General features: G+C 39.5%; 1 protein-coding gene across 2 annotated transcripts in view; it reads right to left on the bottom strand.

Annotated features, from left to right (window-relative positions):
* The window catches only part of NFYB (nuclear transcription factor Y subunit beta), a 16,195-nt gene extending 2,471 nt beyond the window's left edge, over positions 1 to 13,724 (bottom strand). The window contains exons 1-7 of one of the 2 annotated variants that reach the window (XM_031064511.1): positions 13,551 to 13,724; positions 12,805 to 12,883; positions 11,621 to 11,836; positions 6,587 to 6,680; positions 5,973 to 6,103; positions 4,075 to 4,272; positions 2,265 to 2,346 (exon numbers count right to left, since the gene is read on the bottom strand). In XM_031064511.1, coding sequence (XP_030920371.1) covers positions 2,265 to 2,346; positions 4,075 to 4,272; positions 5,973 to 6,103; positions 6,587 to 6,680; positions 11,621 to 11,836; positions 12,805 to 12,883; positions 13,551 to 13,600 — 850 coding nt within the window. In that variant the 5' untranslated portion in view covers positions 13,601 to 13,724. The remainder of the gene's footprint in view (positions 1 to 2,264; positions 2,347 to 4,074; positions 4,273 to 5,972; positions 6,104 to 6,586; positions 6,681 to 11,620; positions 11,837 to 12,804; positions 12,884 to 13,550) is intronic. The other variant, XM_031064512.1, reaches the window with a different exon arrangement.
* Positions 13,725 to 13,730: the final 6 nt, after the last annotated feature.

Here is a 13,730-nt window from a genome sequence, read left to right as displayed (position 1 = left end):
CAGAGCCTTATTTGATGCGTCTGTCATCATTAAATAATTGTGGTCCACTCCAGGACTACAGAGCCATTAATCTCCTGAGTTACCATCCTACGCTGGTAAATTCACACTCGTTACCAAGTGTTACATGTGAACAAGTTTATTCCCATTCAGAAGAAACACATAAAATCCAGTTTGATTTTGTTCTGAGAGTAAGCAGAATGTCCAAACCCGCACACAGGCAAATGGAGTGGAGCTCACCACCCTGACCACTGAAAAGGCCATCTCCAGTGCTCAGTATCCCAACAAGCCTGAAGAATTCAGTTGGCTTTGTTTAAACACAAAGCTAGCACTTGAGCATAGCCACAGGGGAGGAACTCAATTAAATCATTGTGCTGCTTTATAAATTGGGATCCATCAGGGACGCCATAATACAGAAGCTCCATGGAAGGCAGAAGAGAGGAACAGGAACAGGCAATGACAAAAAATAAAAGGCACTGCTGGAGCCTGACATTGTAGTGGTCGACTTCAGCACGTCCTTCAGGGCACACAGAAGAGCTCTGATTTCACAGAGGAAAGAGGAGGCCAACAAAAGGAGTAAAAAGTACTTCTGAGATACCAAGAGAAAACACAGGGAGTGATGCTCCAAGGTAGACCTTCACAAACATGTATGTTGAGCTCTCACACTCAGAGTAGGTGCCTTACACTGCTATTTGAAAGCAAAGCAGCACAATGATTTATACTGTAGGTTGCCACTGTAGCACATTTTCCCCTAGGACACAAATAATAAGGTTTTGTTCATGTAGTTACTAAATATAAACAAGATGTATAACCAATACAAAATTCTGAAAGCACAGCATAATCCTAACAGTTTTCATTTGAAAGCTGATGTTTGAGGGTTTTGTAATTAGATTTTTGGTTGGTTGGTTGGTTGGTTGGTTGGTTGGGGTTGTTTTTATTTTTTTTCCTTCCTCCTTCATTGAACAAAATTTCAATTGCTTCAGTTGCAGGCTGAGAGATGAATGAAGATTAGTGCGAGTGGCGCTGGCAGGTCCGAAACTTACTGTCCTTTGATGTGCACATTCCACATCCAACACAGCTTAATGGAGAGACCCCAACCCAGTCCTGGCATGAGGCCACCACAAAGAGCTGAGGGTAATGCCACAGAAGCACAGCTATCACTGCTACTGCTGCAGTGACACCATCATTCATTCCAGACAGAGCTATAGCTGCCCCTGTGAAGGGAAAAACCTGCAGCACTTGACATGATCAGTTATTTAACTTTTTTTTTTTTACTTTCCTTTAAGACTGCAACAGCTCCTTTGCATCCTTAATCCTGACAGGACATTTCTAAAGCTGCTCTTTTCAAATCACAGCAACCTAAAGTTTTTTCATAGAGCACTCTGAGGCTCCTAGGTCTGGAAGTTAAGAATCTAAATCTAAATATTAGAAGGGACCCTTGCAATATTTAGATTTAGATTCTTAATTTCCAGCCAGTTTTATAAGCTCCTCTTCCAGGCTAGAAGAGACCCAACAAGACTGCATTGTTTTATGCAGCCGAAGTCCAACTGAGAGCAAAATGTATTTCCAATCCTGAATAGGTCATTTTAGTCCTCAGGCTTTGAATTTTTGCTAGTTTGGTGGTTTACCAGTGATTTTATCACATACTTAAAAACCTAAATCTTGTCAGTAGATAGGACTAGAGCTGTGCTTTCTAATTCCTCTTCTATCAGGTTCAACATTACCAGCCCATAACATTTAAAAGCGAAGGTGGAAACTACATGCAAGAATCAGCACCAACAAAATCAGTGTAAATCCCAATAAACTGTCAGGCTTTAATCCACAGTAAAAGGAAGAAAACTACACTGAATGCTACACCCTACACCTTCTAGCTGCCAATCTGCGCATTCTTTTGAGTGTAAGAAATATTAAGGTCTTTAGAATTAGACAAAGATGATTTTCTTCTCTGCCTCGTTTCTCAAAGATGAGCTCCTCAAGTGACCAACAGGAGTTCGTTTTACTTTTTTCCCCCCAAGAGTCTTGCAAGTAGAATGGATGGGGTCTAAATATGTAGCTACTGGGGGAAAAGGAAAAAAAAAGGTTTGCACCTTTCATTACAACCTATGTTTAAGTGTATACAAGGACTAATATATGCATTTATAAATTTTTCACACTTGACGTGAGCTATTACTAGTCCAGGATATATTCCTCAAGTAAGAATGCTGCCGGAAGTGCTGTATTTACAAAAGCTGTAGTAAGAACATAATAAATTAAAAAGTACTACTCACTAAATGCTTCTTCTGTGAGCTCCTCACTTAGACCATCTGCAGTTGTAACTGTTCCCCCAATTCCCTTTTCTCCTTTCATTGCCTAAGAAGAGAGAGCACAAAAAAAGCAGAAAAAAAGCTTGAGATTTTTTTCAAAGCCCCAGGAACTCTAGCCAAGGTTTGAAACTTGCAGAAGAGTCACAGTGCAACAGCTGGAGCTTGAAATCCCAAGAACTGTAAAACTCTATGGGATTTGAGAATGTGCATATTACATGAGTGTTTTTCATCTTAACCATACTCCTGAAACAAAAACTTGTCAAACTAGGACTGTGTGGTTCTAAGAAAAGCTTTTCACCTTCTGCAGAAAGTTCAAAATCTGTGGTAATCCAGAAGAATTTACAAGAAATCACAGAGTCTCACCTACCAAGAATGTGCAACATTTGCTTACCAACCACACACAAGCACCATCACCATAAACTAAAAGCTGACATTTAAAACCAAGATGTGGAATTTCTTCTCCCACATCAAGGACTACAGCCAGAAAGGATATCAGCATAGAAAGCCAAGGCCCCAAGTCATCTGCATGCAGTTTTACAAGTTTGAAGTTTGATGCTCTATGCTATTACATAAGAATGTCTAGAAAAATAATGTGGGCATAAAAAAAGATTCTCTGCAACTGCTTGCTGCAGACAAAATACTCAATTACAAGACTGAAGTATTTCACCCTGAAGACACCCTTGCTGGAAGGGAGATTTAAAACTGATGAGCAAAGCTGTTTAACCCATCCATGCAATTAAAACCCAATCCAACTACTCTGCTACCACAGTATCTATAATCTGCAAAAATGATCAATTAAGAATGAAAGTATCACAGACCCACTTCAGACTTATTTGGTAAGAACTGGAACTAGATAGGCAATACTTGCCTTTTTAAAAGCACATACAGCCCTATCACAGCATGTGCAACTGCTACACAGAACTGGAAAAAGCACACAGCACTACTCCAACTTTACATTACACCTCCTGTTACTCAGTTATTCAGCAAATGACCTTCTGGGAAGGGGAAGCTTCAAGTGCTGTCAGCAAAACAAATATGGTTAGCAAGTCTGAACTAAAAAAATCTTAGATTTACAAAACAAAGAAACTCAGAAGAGCATCCTCATCTACTGCTCTGGCAATTTAGACAGGAGGAGGCAGACCAGAAAAAAAAACCCAAGCAGAAGCAACTTCCTTTTTTAAAAAGGTCTAAACTGCTGAAAGGAATAAAGTCACTTTCTGCTACAGAAGGGATAAATTAAATTAACTGTTTGGATCACATATCTAGCATGTACTATGTATCAAAAGCAAACTGAGGGACCGGCTAAAATAATAATTTAAAAAACCCCATTGAAGCAGATAGTTTTCCATGTGAATCATTATTCCAACATAAGAAAAACAGCTTTTTACTTTTGCAGACCTGAAGACCAGACAAACAATAGGCATTAGGCCAGTTCCTCAGATGATGCAGTCAGTACATACTGACTAAACCCAAAGATCAAATTAAACATTCTTAATAGGCACCTTAAAGAGCAGAGCAATTTACTACCACCTCTCTATTAGAGAATTTATTCAGTTGAAAGCTTTAACTACTCTGAATCAGCAAGTCTAATGAAAATGCTTACTTCCTCCTTTTTCTCTTGACATCCTCTGGAATGCTTTTAAACATAACATTACTCCCTAACCAAGAGCTGTGAGATACTGTGCAAGTCAGCCATTATACAGTTACAACAACAGAGAGCTAAGGATAAACGCAACCAGGTTAAATAAACGAGCAAATACCCATATATACCAACCTCTCTGAATTTTTGGAGGTATAACTTCAAAGGTTCAACATAGCTATCAAACCCCAAGGTAGACATGGCAAAGAGAATGTCCTCTCCATTGATGGTCTTTCTTTTCTCTTGGTGACACCTCTCACTTGCTTCTGATGTTATAAAGCTGATGAACTCACTTACACACTCTTGTACACATTCCTTTGCATCCTTAGCAATCTAGTAAGGAAAAAAGTATCATAAAATCATTAATGAAGACAGAAGACACTAAAAAACTCACCACTAATCCCCCAAAGAGTACACCAGATAATAGAGGAAACACCCCAAAACCCAATGATAACACCCATTTAGGCCACACCTGCACAGCAAACCACTGGATGTCCTCACTCCTCTACATAAGACCAGCTGCAATGTGATTTTACCCATGTTTTACTATTTCAAGCAGCACAGACAACTGCCAGGATCTCCTGAAGTCCTAAGTTCTATACAAGCTCTTACACCCAGATGCTTCTTGCTTTGCTGACCTATGTCTCTTCAAACCTGTTCATTACAACGTCACAGCCCACTTCCTCTTCTTTTTAAGAGACCTGGTAGCTCCAACCTCAGCCCATCACATTCCCACAAATTCAGCACTGACAAGTATTTTTATCCTGCCTAGATTCAAGGACTAGAATATACATCTAGCAGCAAGCCTTTCTAATGCTTTATTATAATTTTACCAAATATATATATATATATATATATGCATGCATGCTGTGGTATAAATTTACCAAACAAGAATTCAAATGAAGCAACATATGCCCCTGGCAAAAATGAAGTAAGTAAATTTGATTACAGTTTTCAGCTGGACAAAAGTAATTTACCTGACTTAAAATTACAGAAAGTATTACTCATGATTACTTGGGAAGCTGACAAGAATCAATAAGAAGATTATAATTATTAAAGATTCTTATTTTTCACATGAAAAGAACCTAAAAAATTGAAGCAGTAACTGTGTGCAGAGTCTTCACTAGCTCCTCCGATATTTTCAGACATGTAGGGTGAAATTTTCAGAAGAAGTCATCAGTCAGCAGCTTCCCTTGCAGTTTTTTACAAAAAAACCATCATTATTTTCAAGATAGCTCTACATCCCATATGCCAAATTCTAAAGAAAAATCTCATCTTGATCACTAAAAATTTATGACAATATGGACTAGGGTAGTGTTTTTCACAGCAAAGTTATAAATGTAACATCCAGATCTCCAGAAAGCCCTGAATACTATGAAAATACAAGCAGATGCGAGTAAATTATGTCTTGCTTCTATTTCGAGCGATCTCCAAAGAGATCAGTTATAGCTGGAGGAAATGTTACTGTGGCTGGAATTGTATTGGAATACAATAGAGAAACAGCAAATCATAGGAGCCCTGCAAAGATTTAAGATAAACCAGTAGAATGATGAAGTACTTATACAATCACCAGCTCAGCAGAATGGATTAAAAAGTCTATTCTTAGAAGTAAGAAATAAACAAGGCTCTCAATATCTAGCCTTATCTGCTCCATGATATAAAGCAGACTTCTTATGTCACTTGGGCATTTGGGTATGCAAATATTCGGGTGATGGAAGCTAACCGTTCTCTTCCCTTCAGGATGAGCACTGGATTTCTATTTCAGCCAAAATTATTCACTTATTCCAAATTTCATGCACGTCAATGAAAGCAGACTAAATCTCTCAAGAGAATTGCATAGAAAATATTCTTAGTGATTGGCTTGGTCTCAGTCACCTCCTGCTCCTGGGGCTTTTTTCCCTTTCCTTTTATAACGCTTTTCTTCAATAAACCAGCATCATTTGGAAAAATATGTTGTTCTAATCAGCTCAAGTTCACTGAGAGGAAGGAATAAAACTCATTAACACACTTTCTTTATCAGACAACAGTATTACCTTTCCTGTTTGGGGTATGGCATTTTTCATGATCCTTGCCACATTTGCAATTGGAAGATATATATCTTGTTCTCTGAAACTCTCTTTTGAACCATTTGTATCTTCATGATCATTCATGCTGTCTTCTGTGTCTAATGAAATGAAGAAAAGTTAACAGAAATTATATTTGATAGACAGCAGGCAATAATTCAGTTTAAAATCTTACACTGAAGGATGAACACCTTTGAAAACACAATGTGTTAACATCATAGAAATAATTTTAAAAATAGATGCAACATCAGGGTACCTTTATAAAGATAGCATTTAATCATATTATGCACAGAAGTGTACATGGCTGCTGATCAACAACCATTATTAATGCCATGTCAAAATACAAACTGCTTCCTATAACATAAAATTTTTTGTCATCCCCCTAAGGTCTCTGTACCAACATCAAAAAATCCAACTTCCTACTTCAGACTGTAGAAAATGCTTTATACAGTGAGGCATTACAAAAACAATGGCAAATTCTTAGCCTGAGAGAAGATAGCAGAGAATGATATAAGAACTGGAAGAAAATTTATGTATACACACATATGCAGAGAAATAGTAGCATTTGCTCTCTCACTTCTTACCATCGTGAGGCTGTATGACATAGTGACTGCCACCAATGTAATCTCCAGCAATTCCTAACTGAGAAGCATCTGTTGTGGAGCTGTCACCATCCATCTACAACCAGAAGAAGGAAACCTTTCAGGTGCAATTGTTACATCACTAAGTGCAGCTATTACTCAAACCCAGCACAAACTATGAGATCACTTTATACAAAGCATAAATATTTTGCTATTGGAGAACAGCATCCCCACTGTCATTAATGAGTTGTACTGATAATTATTAAAGATTCTTATTTTTGTGTGGAAATAGTTCAACTGTTTTGTGAGGCTATTCAAAAAACTCGGCCAGATGTACAGGCCATGACAGAATCATTTGATTTATGTAGCACATAGCTCCTGTGAAAGTCCGACCAGAATGTGCAAGGTGTCTTGAACAACCTCAAAACCTACACCAGCCCCTGGTTCACTGAATGCTTTACGTATTAGTTCCTACACAGAATGCATCCTTCACTCACCTTTACTCTTCGTGTTGGTTTGTCAAGCCCACTGACAAACTTCTAGCCAGACCGTGGGACCAGATCTGCATCCTCATCCTCCCTGAGACATCAGTTACTCCTCTGTGCCTTCTGAGTCACATTTTAGCATTCCCTGGTCCTGCCCTGCCTCACTCTCTGGGCTTCCTTTGGTGCTCTTTTCTCAAGGTTCTGATGTGGTGGCCAACAAGAAGACCTCTTCATGAAGGTTGGGAGATGGGGGTGGTCACAGTTTAATAGGTAACTTAAATGCCAGGAGAAAAAGGGAAGCCAAAAGAGCCTGTGCTTCCCTCCTTCTTACTGACAAGCTACACACATGGCCCCTGGAGAGGCAGAGCCCAGCTGACTTCACTCACTGCTCCCACACCCACTCTGTGGGTACCTTGGTGTCTTTGAAGGATCTCATGGTTGCTGTCAGTGAGACCACAGAGCTCAGTTTTTTGCATATCCATGAAGAGAGAGAAGGGATTTTTTTACATCTACCCAGAAATATGAGCATTTAACCTCTCGCTAATCTGCACTTTGCTTGTGGCCACAGGGCTGAGTTTCACTTTGAAACCTTCTAGCAATGTCCAGTGTTACATTTGGCCAGAGATGCACAAATAACGCGAGCACTGCTCACATTCCAACAATAGCTGGACAGAGCCTTAAGAGCTGTTCAAGAGAAAAAGACTATTCCAGCTCTTCTTCATTGTACAGAATATTACACACACTTCTATAAAGAATTTCAGGTCCCTTTTGCTGGGCTTTTGCAAACCAGCTTCACTTCTTACACAGTAGCTCTACCCAAAGGAAGGGCAGTATTTTAGGCATTAACCTTCCATGTGCCAACCTTAACATAAATTCACTTTATCCCCATTTTGCAGATTCTTTGTTGGGAGATTTAACGTCGCTTTTCAATCTCCCAAAGGGTCTGCAGTTTGCTTTCTCAGCTTACTGTAATGACAATGCAAGGATATCACAATCCTGCATGTCATGATCACCAAAACTGACATCACACAGCATTAAGAGAATTGTGCCTCCCTCTCCCTTCTGCACTTTGAAAGAATTAAAATTGCAGTCTGGTAAATCCCAAAAGCTACCTCCAAAATTATGTTAGAGTTTTCAGGTAGTCTTCTTCATAGTTTTGGCTCTCTGATCCCTGATGGAATTTAATTTAGGATCTCAATCTTTACCAGCCCCAATACACGGTATTTTTAATACCTTGATCTTTCTTTCCCTCTCTTTTTTCAATCTTCTGTGAAACATTTCTTCGAAATTATTTCCTTCCTCCAGGGCTGCAATATTCTTCAAATTTCTGCCATGATGTGATAACTAACTGGTTTCTGCTCACCTCTCCTGCAGGCTATTTCATCTAAATCTTTATTGCCAAGACCCAGCAACACTAAGAAATCATCTTGCTTTCATTAGCCCAGCTTGCTTTCAAAAGACAATTCCTGCTTGAATCTCTTTCAAACCTGTGCCGCATCTACAGACATTTTGGTCATATTAAACTAATGCATCCTCAAGGTAATACCTTTGCTTCTATTTTTTTCTGTGTGCATATTTCCAGATCTACTTACAGGATGTATTATTTCACCATTATTGGGCATTTGTGTAGACATTTATCAGCACTATGAATCTAAAATAGTGATTAGCAAAACTGACAGGAAAAGGCTTGCAACAGAAAAAGACAGATCTGACTAAGATAAAGAAAAGAGGTACTGACCACTTAACATCAACTGAAATTACTTCTGTTGGTATTACTTGAAGAAAGATTTTTAGCTGCCAGGACAACCTTGGGACAGGAGATTAGGGACAGCACTAACACCCTTCTGCATAATGCTCAGCATAACCAGGTCCTGATCCAGGCCCACAGGATAATTCATGTTGGAAGTGGCTGTGGGAGGTCTCTACTCCAGCCCCTGCTAAAAGCAGTGTCAGCTCCAAGCTCAGAGCAGAGCACTCAAGGTCCAGCCGAATCTTGAAGGCCACTACAGACAGAGCTGGCTCAGCTGCCCCACATGCCTCCTCCAGCTGACCACACCATGAGGGAAGGAGGGGATCTCAGCACACTACTTCAATCCAAGTAAGTTGATGGAAGAATTTCAGCCAGAGTTGTCATTCAATTCAAATCTAGATCCAGGCATCTGAATATAGCAACTGTAATTAATGTGCCATCCAAGTCACCCTACTAGTATTTCTTTGAGCCTGATGGATGACAAATACGACCTTGCAGGAAAATGTGGCCATGGCTATCCCAGCCATTTCATAAAAAACAGTTATATGCTCACACATTACAGTTTTAATTTCAGATGTTCAAAACTCCAGTCAATCCCCACATTATCTGATTGTCAAGCTCAGCACAAGTTCTGTAACACATACAACAATGTTCAGAAAATGAGAAAACACTCTTCTCACTACACTGTTGCTAATTAATCCCTCTCCTTTAAAGAAACAAACAAAAACCCCAAACAACCAATAAAACACCTCCAAAACCATGACACAAACTAAATTCTGTGTCCGTGAAGTTGCTCTGGAAAAGGCAGCAGTGCAATATAGCATAGAAACAACACCTCGCCTACACTAACTGCAGTCACTAGGAGACTAAAAAGGCCTACAGTTCTTATATTGGCCCATTTAGTAGGAGGATCTGCTACTTTAGACGGAAGTAGATGCTAGAACAGGCAGAATCCTGGGAGATCTAATCCTAAAAGGTTCAGGTGGACAAGAACTTTCCCCTCAGATTTTGCTTTAGACTGCCAAATTGTTACAACTTGCTTTAAGGAGAAGTAGCCATTTGCAGATTATACATCACATTTGCATGGCAGTTTCAGCCTGCAGACATTGCGGTGCTTTTTAATACAAGAGCATCTCCTACCTCTGTGTGGCTGCCAAATTGCACGAGGGAGGGCTTCCAACACCTCAGCCCTCTAGCAGCAAGTGCAGTGCATAACTGCAGGAAGCAATTACTACAGGTTGTACATCATCCTCAGCTACCAGCGCTAGGAAGACACTAAAGCTCCTCCATGGATACACATGGACTGAATAAAGACTGAGAGCTGAGCACATCAGAAGTGACATGTCAGTCTCTAAAATGACCATGCCACTATCTGATTTTATCAACAACCAGAGAGAGTAAACAAGTATAGGACATAAACATTCAGCACTACACTGCAAAATTAAAATCTGAATACAGAGCAGCGGCACAATGCTTTCTGTTAGTGGTTTTTTGTTTGGTTTTTCTCTCTCTAATAATAAAAGAATATTACTAGGGATATACAAAGTACTTGATGCATGGAAATTAACCAAAGAAATAGAAGAGAAACATTTAAAGAGCGTCAAAGCAGGTTCAGTGATAAGATGCACATGAATGAACACACAAATTTACACTGACATTTGGTATAAATATTCTTGAGGATGCTTAAAAAATTCTCCTGTCAGCTGCTCACAACTCAGACTGTTCCTATAATATGTCTGTACTAAACTAATAAAACATCAGTATCTCAAAGTAAATCTTGCATCCTGTTTAATCTTATAAGCTCCCTTAAGAATGCAGTCAATATCAGTGGCTCAGATAAATTATAACTAAAGAAGAATACAAGCCCAAGCCTGCCAGCACTGAGAAGAAGGGACTAAACCTTAGATCAATATAAAAGGAAAACCAAAGAAGAAAAAAAAATTTGAGGAAACATGATTTTTGTTTTCAGAACGAGGAAGTTATATGGCAATGACTTACAAACTGCCCTCTTGAAGGGAAACCAAAGGCCTCTTGTGATTTAAGTATTTAATGCGGTATTTATCCACCCTGTCTCCCAAAATTGCTACCCTATGAGAGGAACAGTGGAAAATGATATGCAATGAACTGAAGCACTCGCTACACATTCCACGCAGTCATGTCTGCCAAAGAAGCAGGACAGAAACAATAACTAAAGCTGTAGGTAGCAACCACATCATTCATTTTGCCACACTTTGTCACAAGAGATGTACAGCTGTGAATCAGTACATAACAGCAGAGACACAAAGTTTTATTTGAGCTTTCTGCACCATTGCCTGTTAAGCTGAAAGAGTTTTCCATTAAAAATACACCTTTAATTTCCTTTTATTTTTCAGTAACTTCTGGGGATCCTAATTTCCCACTGAATTCTCACCTGCAGGTATTTAAGAAATACCAACTGGTGAATGCATTCACAGGACATTGTTTCAGCAGACACATAAAAATATAATGCTAAATGCCTTCACACATAGGACAAAACCAGATGCTGCACTCTCTCTCCATCTCAGACTTCTCTAATCCCTTACATTCAGTGTTTCACCCCACAGCAGAGTAACACTGAGAAAAGTCGATTGGTGCTGAGAGAGGACCATAGTGTCACCAAGGCTCATTAGCATCTGGGCTGTACCAGAATCCTTCCCCTGGCCCATGGGGAGGAAACTTTCTCTTATGAAATCCAAAGAGGGCATTGCCACCTCTACACCTTCCCACTCCATGTAACAGTCTATCAACTTTATGTCTTATCTTAAAAGCCTCAGTGACACTGACCACAGGCCGCCCTTCACGTAGATCCAGCTCTGCTAGAGCAGCTGGTGACTCCTTCCCAGGCTGGCTAATATCCACAAGCACTGTTAGCTCCAATATATATGGCTGGACTAAAACCTCATGCATTTTCACATCAAGAAGGAGAGGGTCAGTGACACAGAGCAAGCAGGAGAAATCGAGTTTCCACACTTTCTCTTTTTTGGCAGTAGAAGAGAGAAGCTGGAGAAGAAAATAAACAAGATGAGCAGAGGAATGGAAGCAGTTTAATTGCTTTTGCAGAAGCTGGAAAAGGAAAGTAGTGCTGAACACACTGCACAAGCATCTCCTTCCTTCAGCAACCTGACTGAAATCCCCATATTACCTTTCAATAGTAAGTTTTTGATACTTTTCTAGTAATTTTTGTAAAAAAACTAAGCTTATCTGTTTATTAAAGCAGCAATCCATAAATCCTATCTTTTTCCTTTTTAGAAGTTTGATAACATTTTTAAGTAGGTCATTTTTCCTTTGTTGAGGTAGTAACTCAAGTATGCCAAGAAGCTTTTTTCCTCTAAAGCAACAGGGCAAGTAAGAGTTTTACAAAACTAGTTCAGACCAGACTGAACTAGCTTCAGACCAGACTATTTTCGGCCAAAACTGTTGAATTTGCTGACACTTGCTTTTGTTCTACCAGTGTTATTTACCCATATTATTTAGTATGCATATATATAGTAATGTTTTGCTCTTTTTACAAGCATCCTGCCACTAAAACATCAATTTCAAATACTAAGTTTCTTCAAAACACTACTGCAAAACTCTGTACTAAGTCAAGTTTCTTCCTAAGCAAAATTTTAAAGGTGGAGCACCATTAGATTTATATTTGAAAGCACTAAAGGAAGAACCTTGCAAACCTTTTTTAAATGTTGACAAAACAAGGTATCAGACTTTCAAAGTTTCAGTGTTTAATGTTTCATATCTTGACATTATCTTAAACATTATTTTTCATTCAATTTCTGAACATTGCTTCCCTTCATCTAATTATTACCACAAGTAAGAGTTAAGCTTTGAACTGTGTGGCGGTCAAATCCTGAAGTCTAAAGAGTAACACCCAGTGTTTCTAACTTCTCCCAATATAATGCCATAGCTGTAAATGCCAGCAGCCAAGACCATGTATAACCACCTGCTCAATGCATAGCGCAAAAGCAACTCACATAGGCCTCAGAAAGGTTCAGATTGAGCCATCCTGGGTGTCCCAGAGAACTGCAGATGGATCTTGCCTTTACATTGCAACTGTCATGCCACAGGCCACATAAGCAAAGAAAAAAAGAAAGCAACCACTAGCTTATAGTTTAGGAACAGTATGCTAATGATTATATATAGATACCATTTCTCCATTCCTGCAAGCCAATTAAAGCCAGACACTGAATACTGCCCAAAGTGGCACTTGCCATTTTCCTTTTTCCAACCATTTTGCCAGAGCTTCTTCTGAGAAAGCTGAATTTTTTTCTTTCATTGACAATAACTGCCATCTACCAAGATGCCAAGGACAACTTATTACATGTAATAGAGTCGATGAATGGGCTGACATACAGATTTCTGTGTTCCTCATTGCATAAAAATGTCCAGATCATTGTTATCATTAATTTTGCCATCCCAAAAGCAACCCAACCACACTAGGTAGCTTTCACCTGACAGCTCTTCTCAGAGCAAATCTTTTTGGTTAAGCCTTTGGTTAAAGAAATTGGTAAAGCTAAAACTGATTTTCTACTGCTGCTGTACTGCAGAATATATATCGTTGCCACAGAAATATTACTAGAACACATGAATTTTTGTGGTTTTCCAGTAGGATTGTTGTCAATACCTTGACCGTACTCTTCAGGATCACTAACTACATAATTTCTGGAGGCAGCACAGTGGCTAACACACATAGGTCTGCCCAAGAACACCTCCCACACACCGAAAAGTTGTGTAGACATTGATAATGGCAGGGTCCCGTCTCTCTCCCATCTGTCATGGGTCTCACAGGACAGTCACCCAGCTGCCTCTGCGCCACTGCAAGCTGATCGATCCCATTTCCGGATTTCTTGCCCTACAATGATGCAAACGCAGTTAGCGCTGGGGCAGGAGAGGCGGGGGG

Source organism: Geospiza fortis, unplaced genomic scaffold, assembly GCF_000277835.1.
Source record: "Geospiza fortis unplaced genomic scaffold, GeoFor_1.0 scaffold650, whole genome shotgun sequence".
NCBI classification, from domain to species: domain Eukaryota; kingdom Metazoa; phylum Chordata; class Aves; order Passeriformes; family Thraupidae; genus Geospiza; species Geospiza fortis.
The sequence above is the reverse complement of the archived record's forward strand: the minus strand, read 5'-3'. Positions and strand labels throughout refer to the sequence as shown.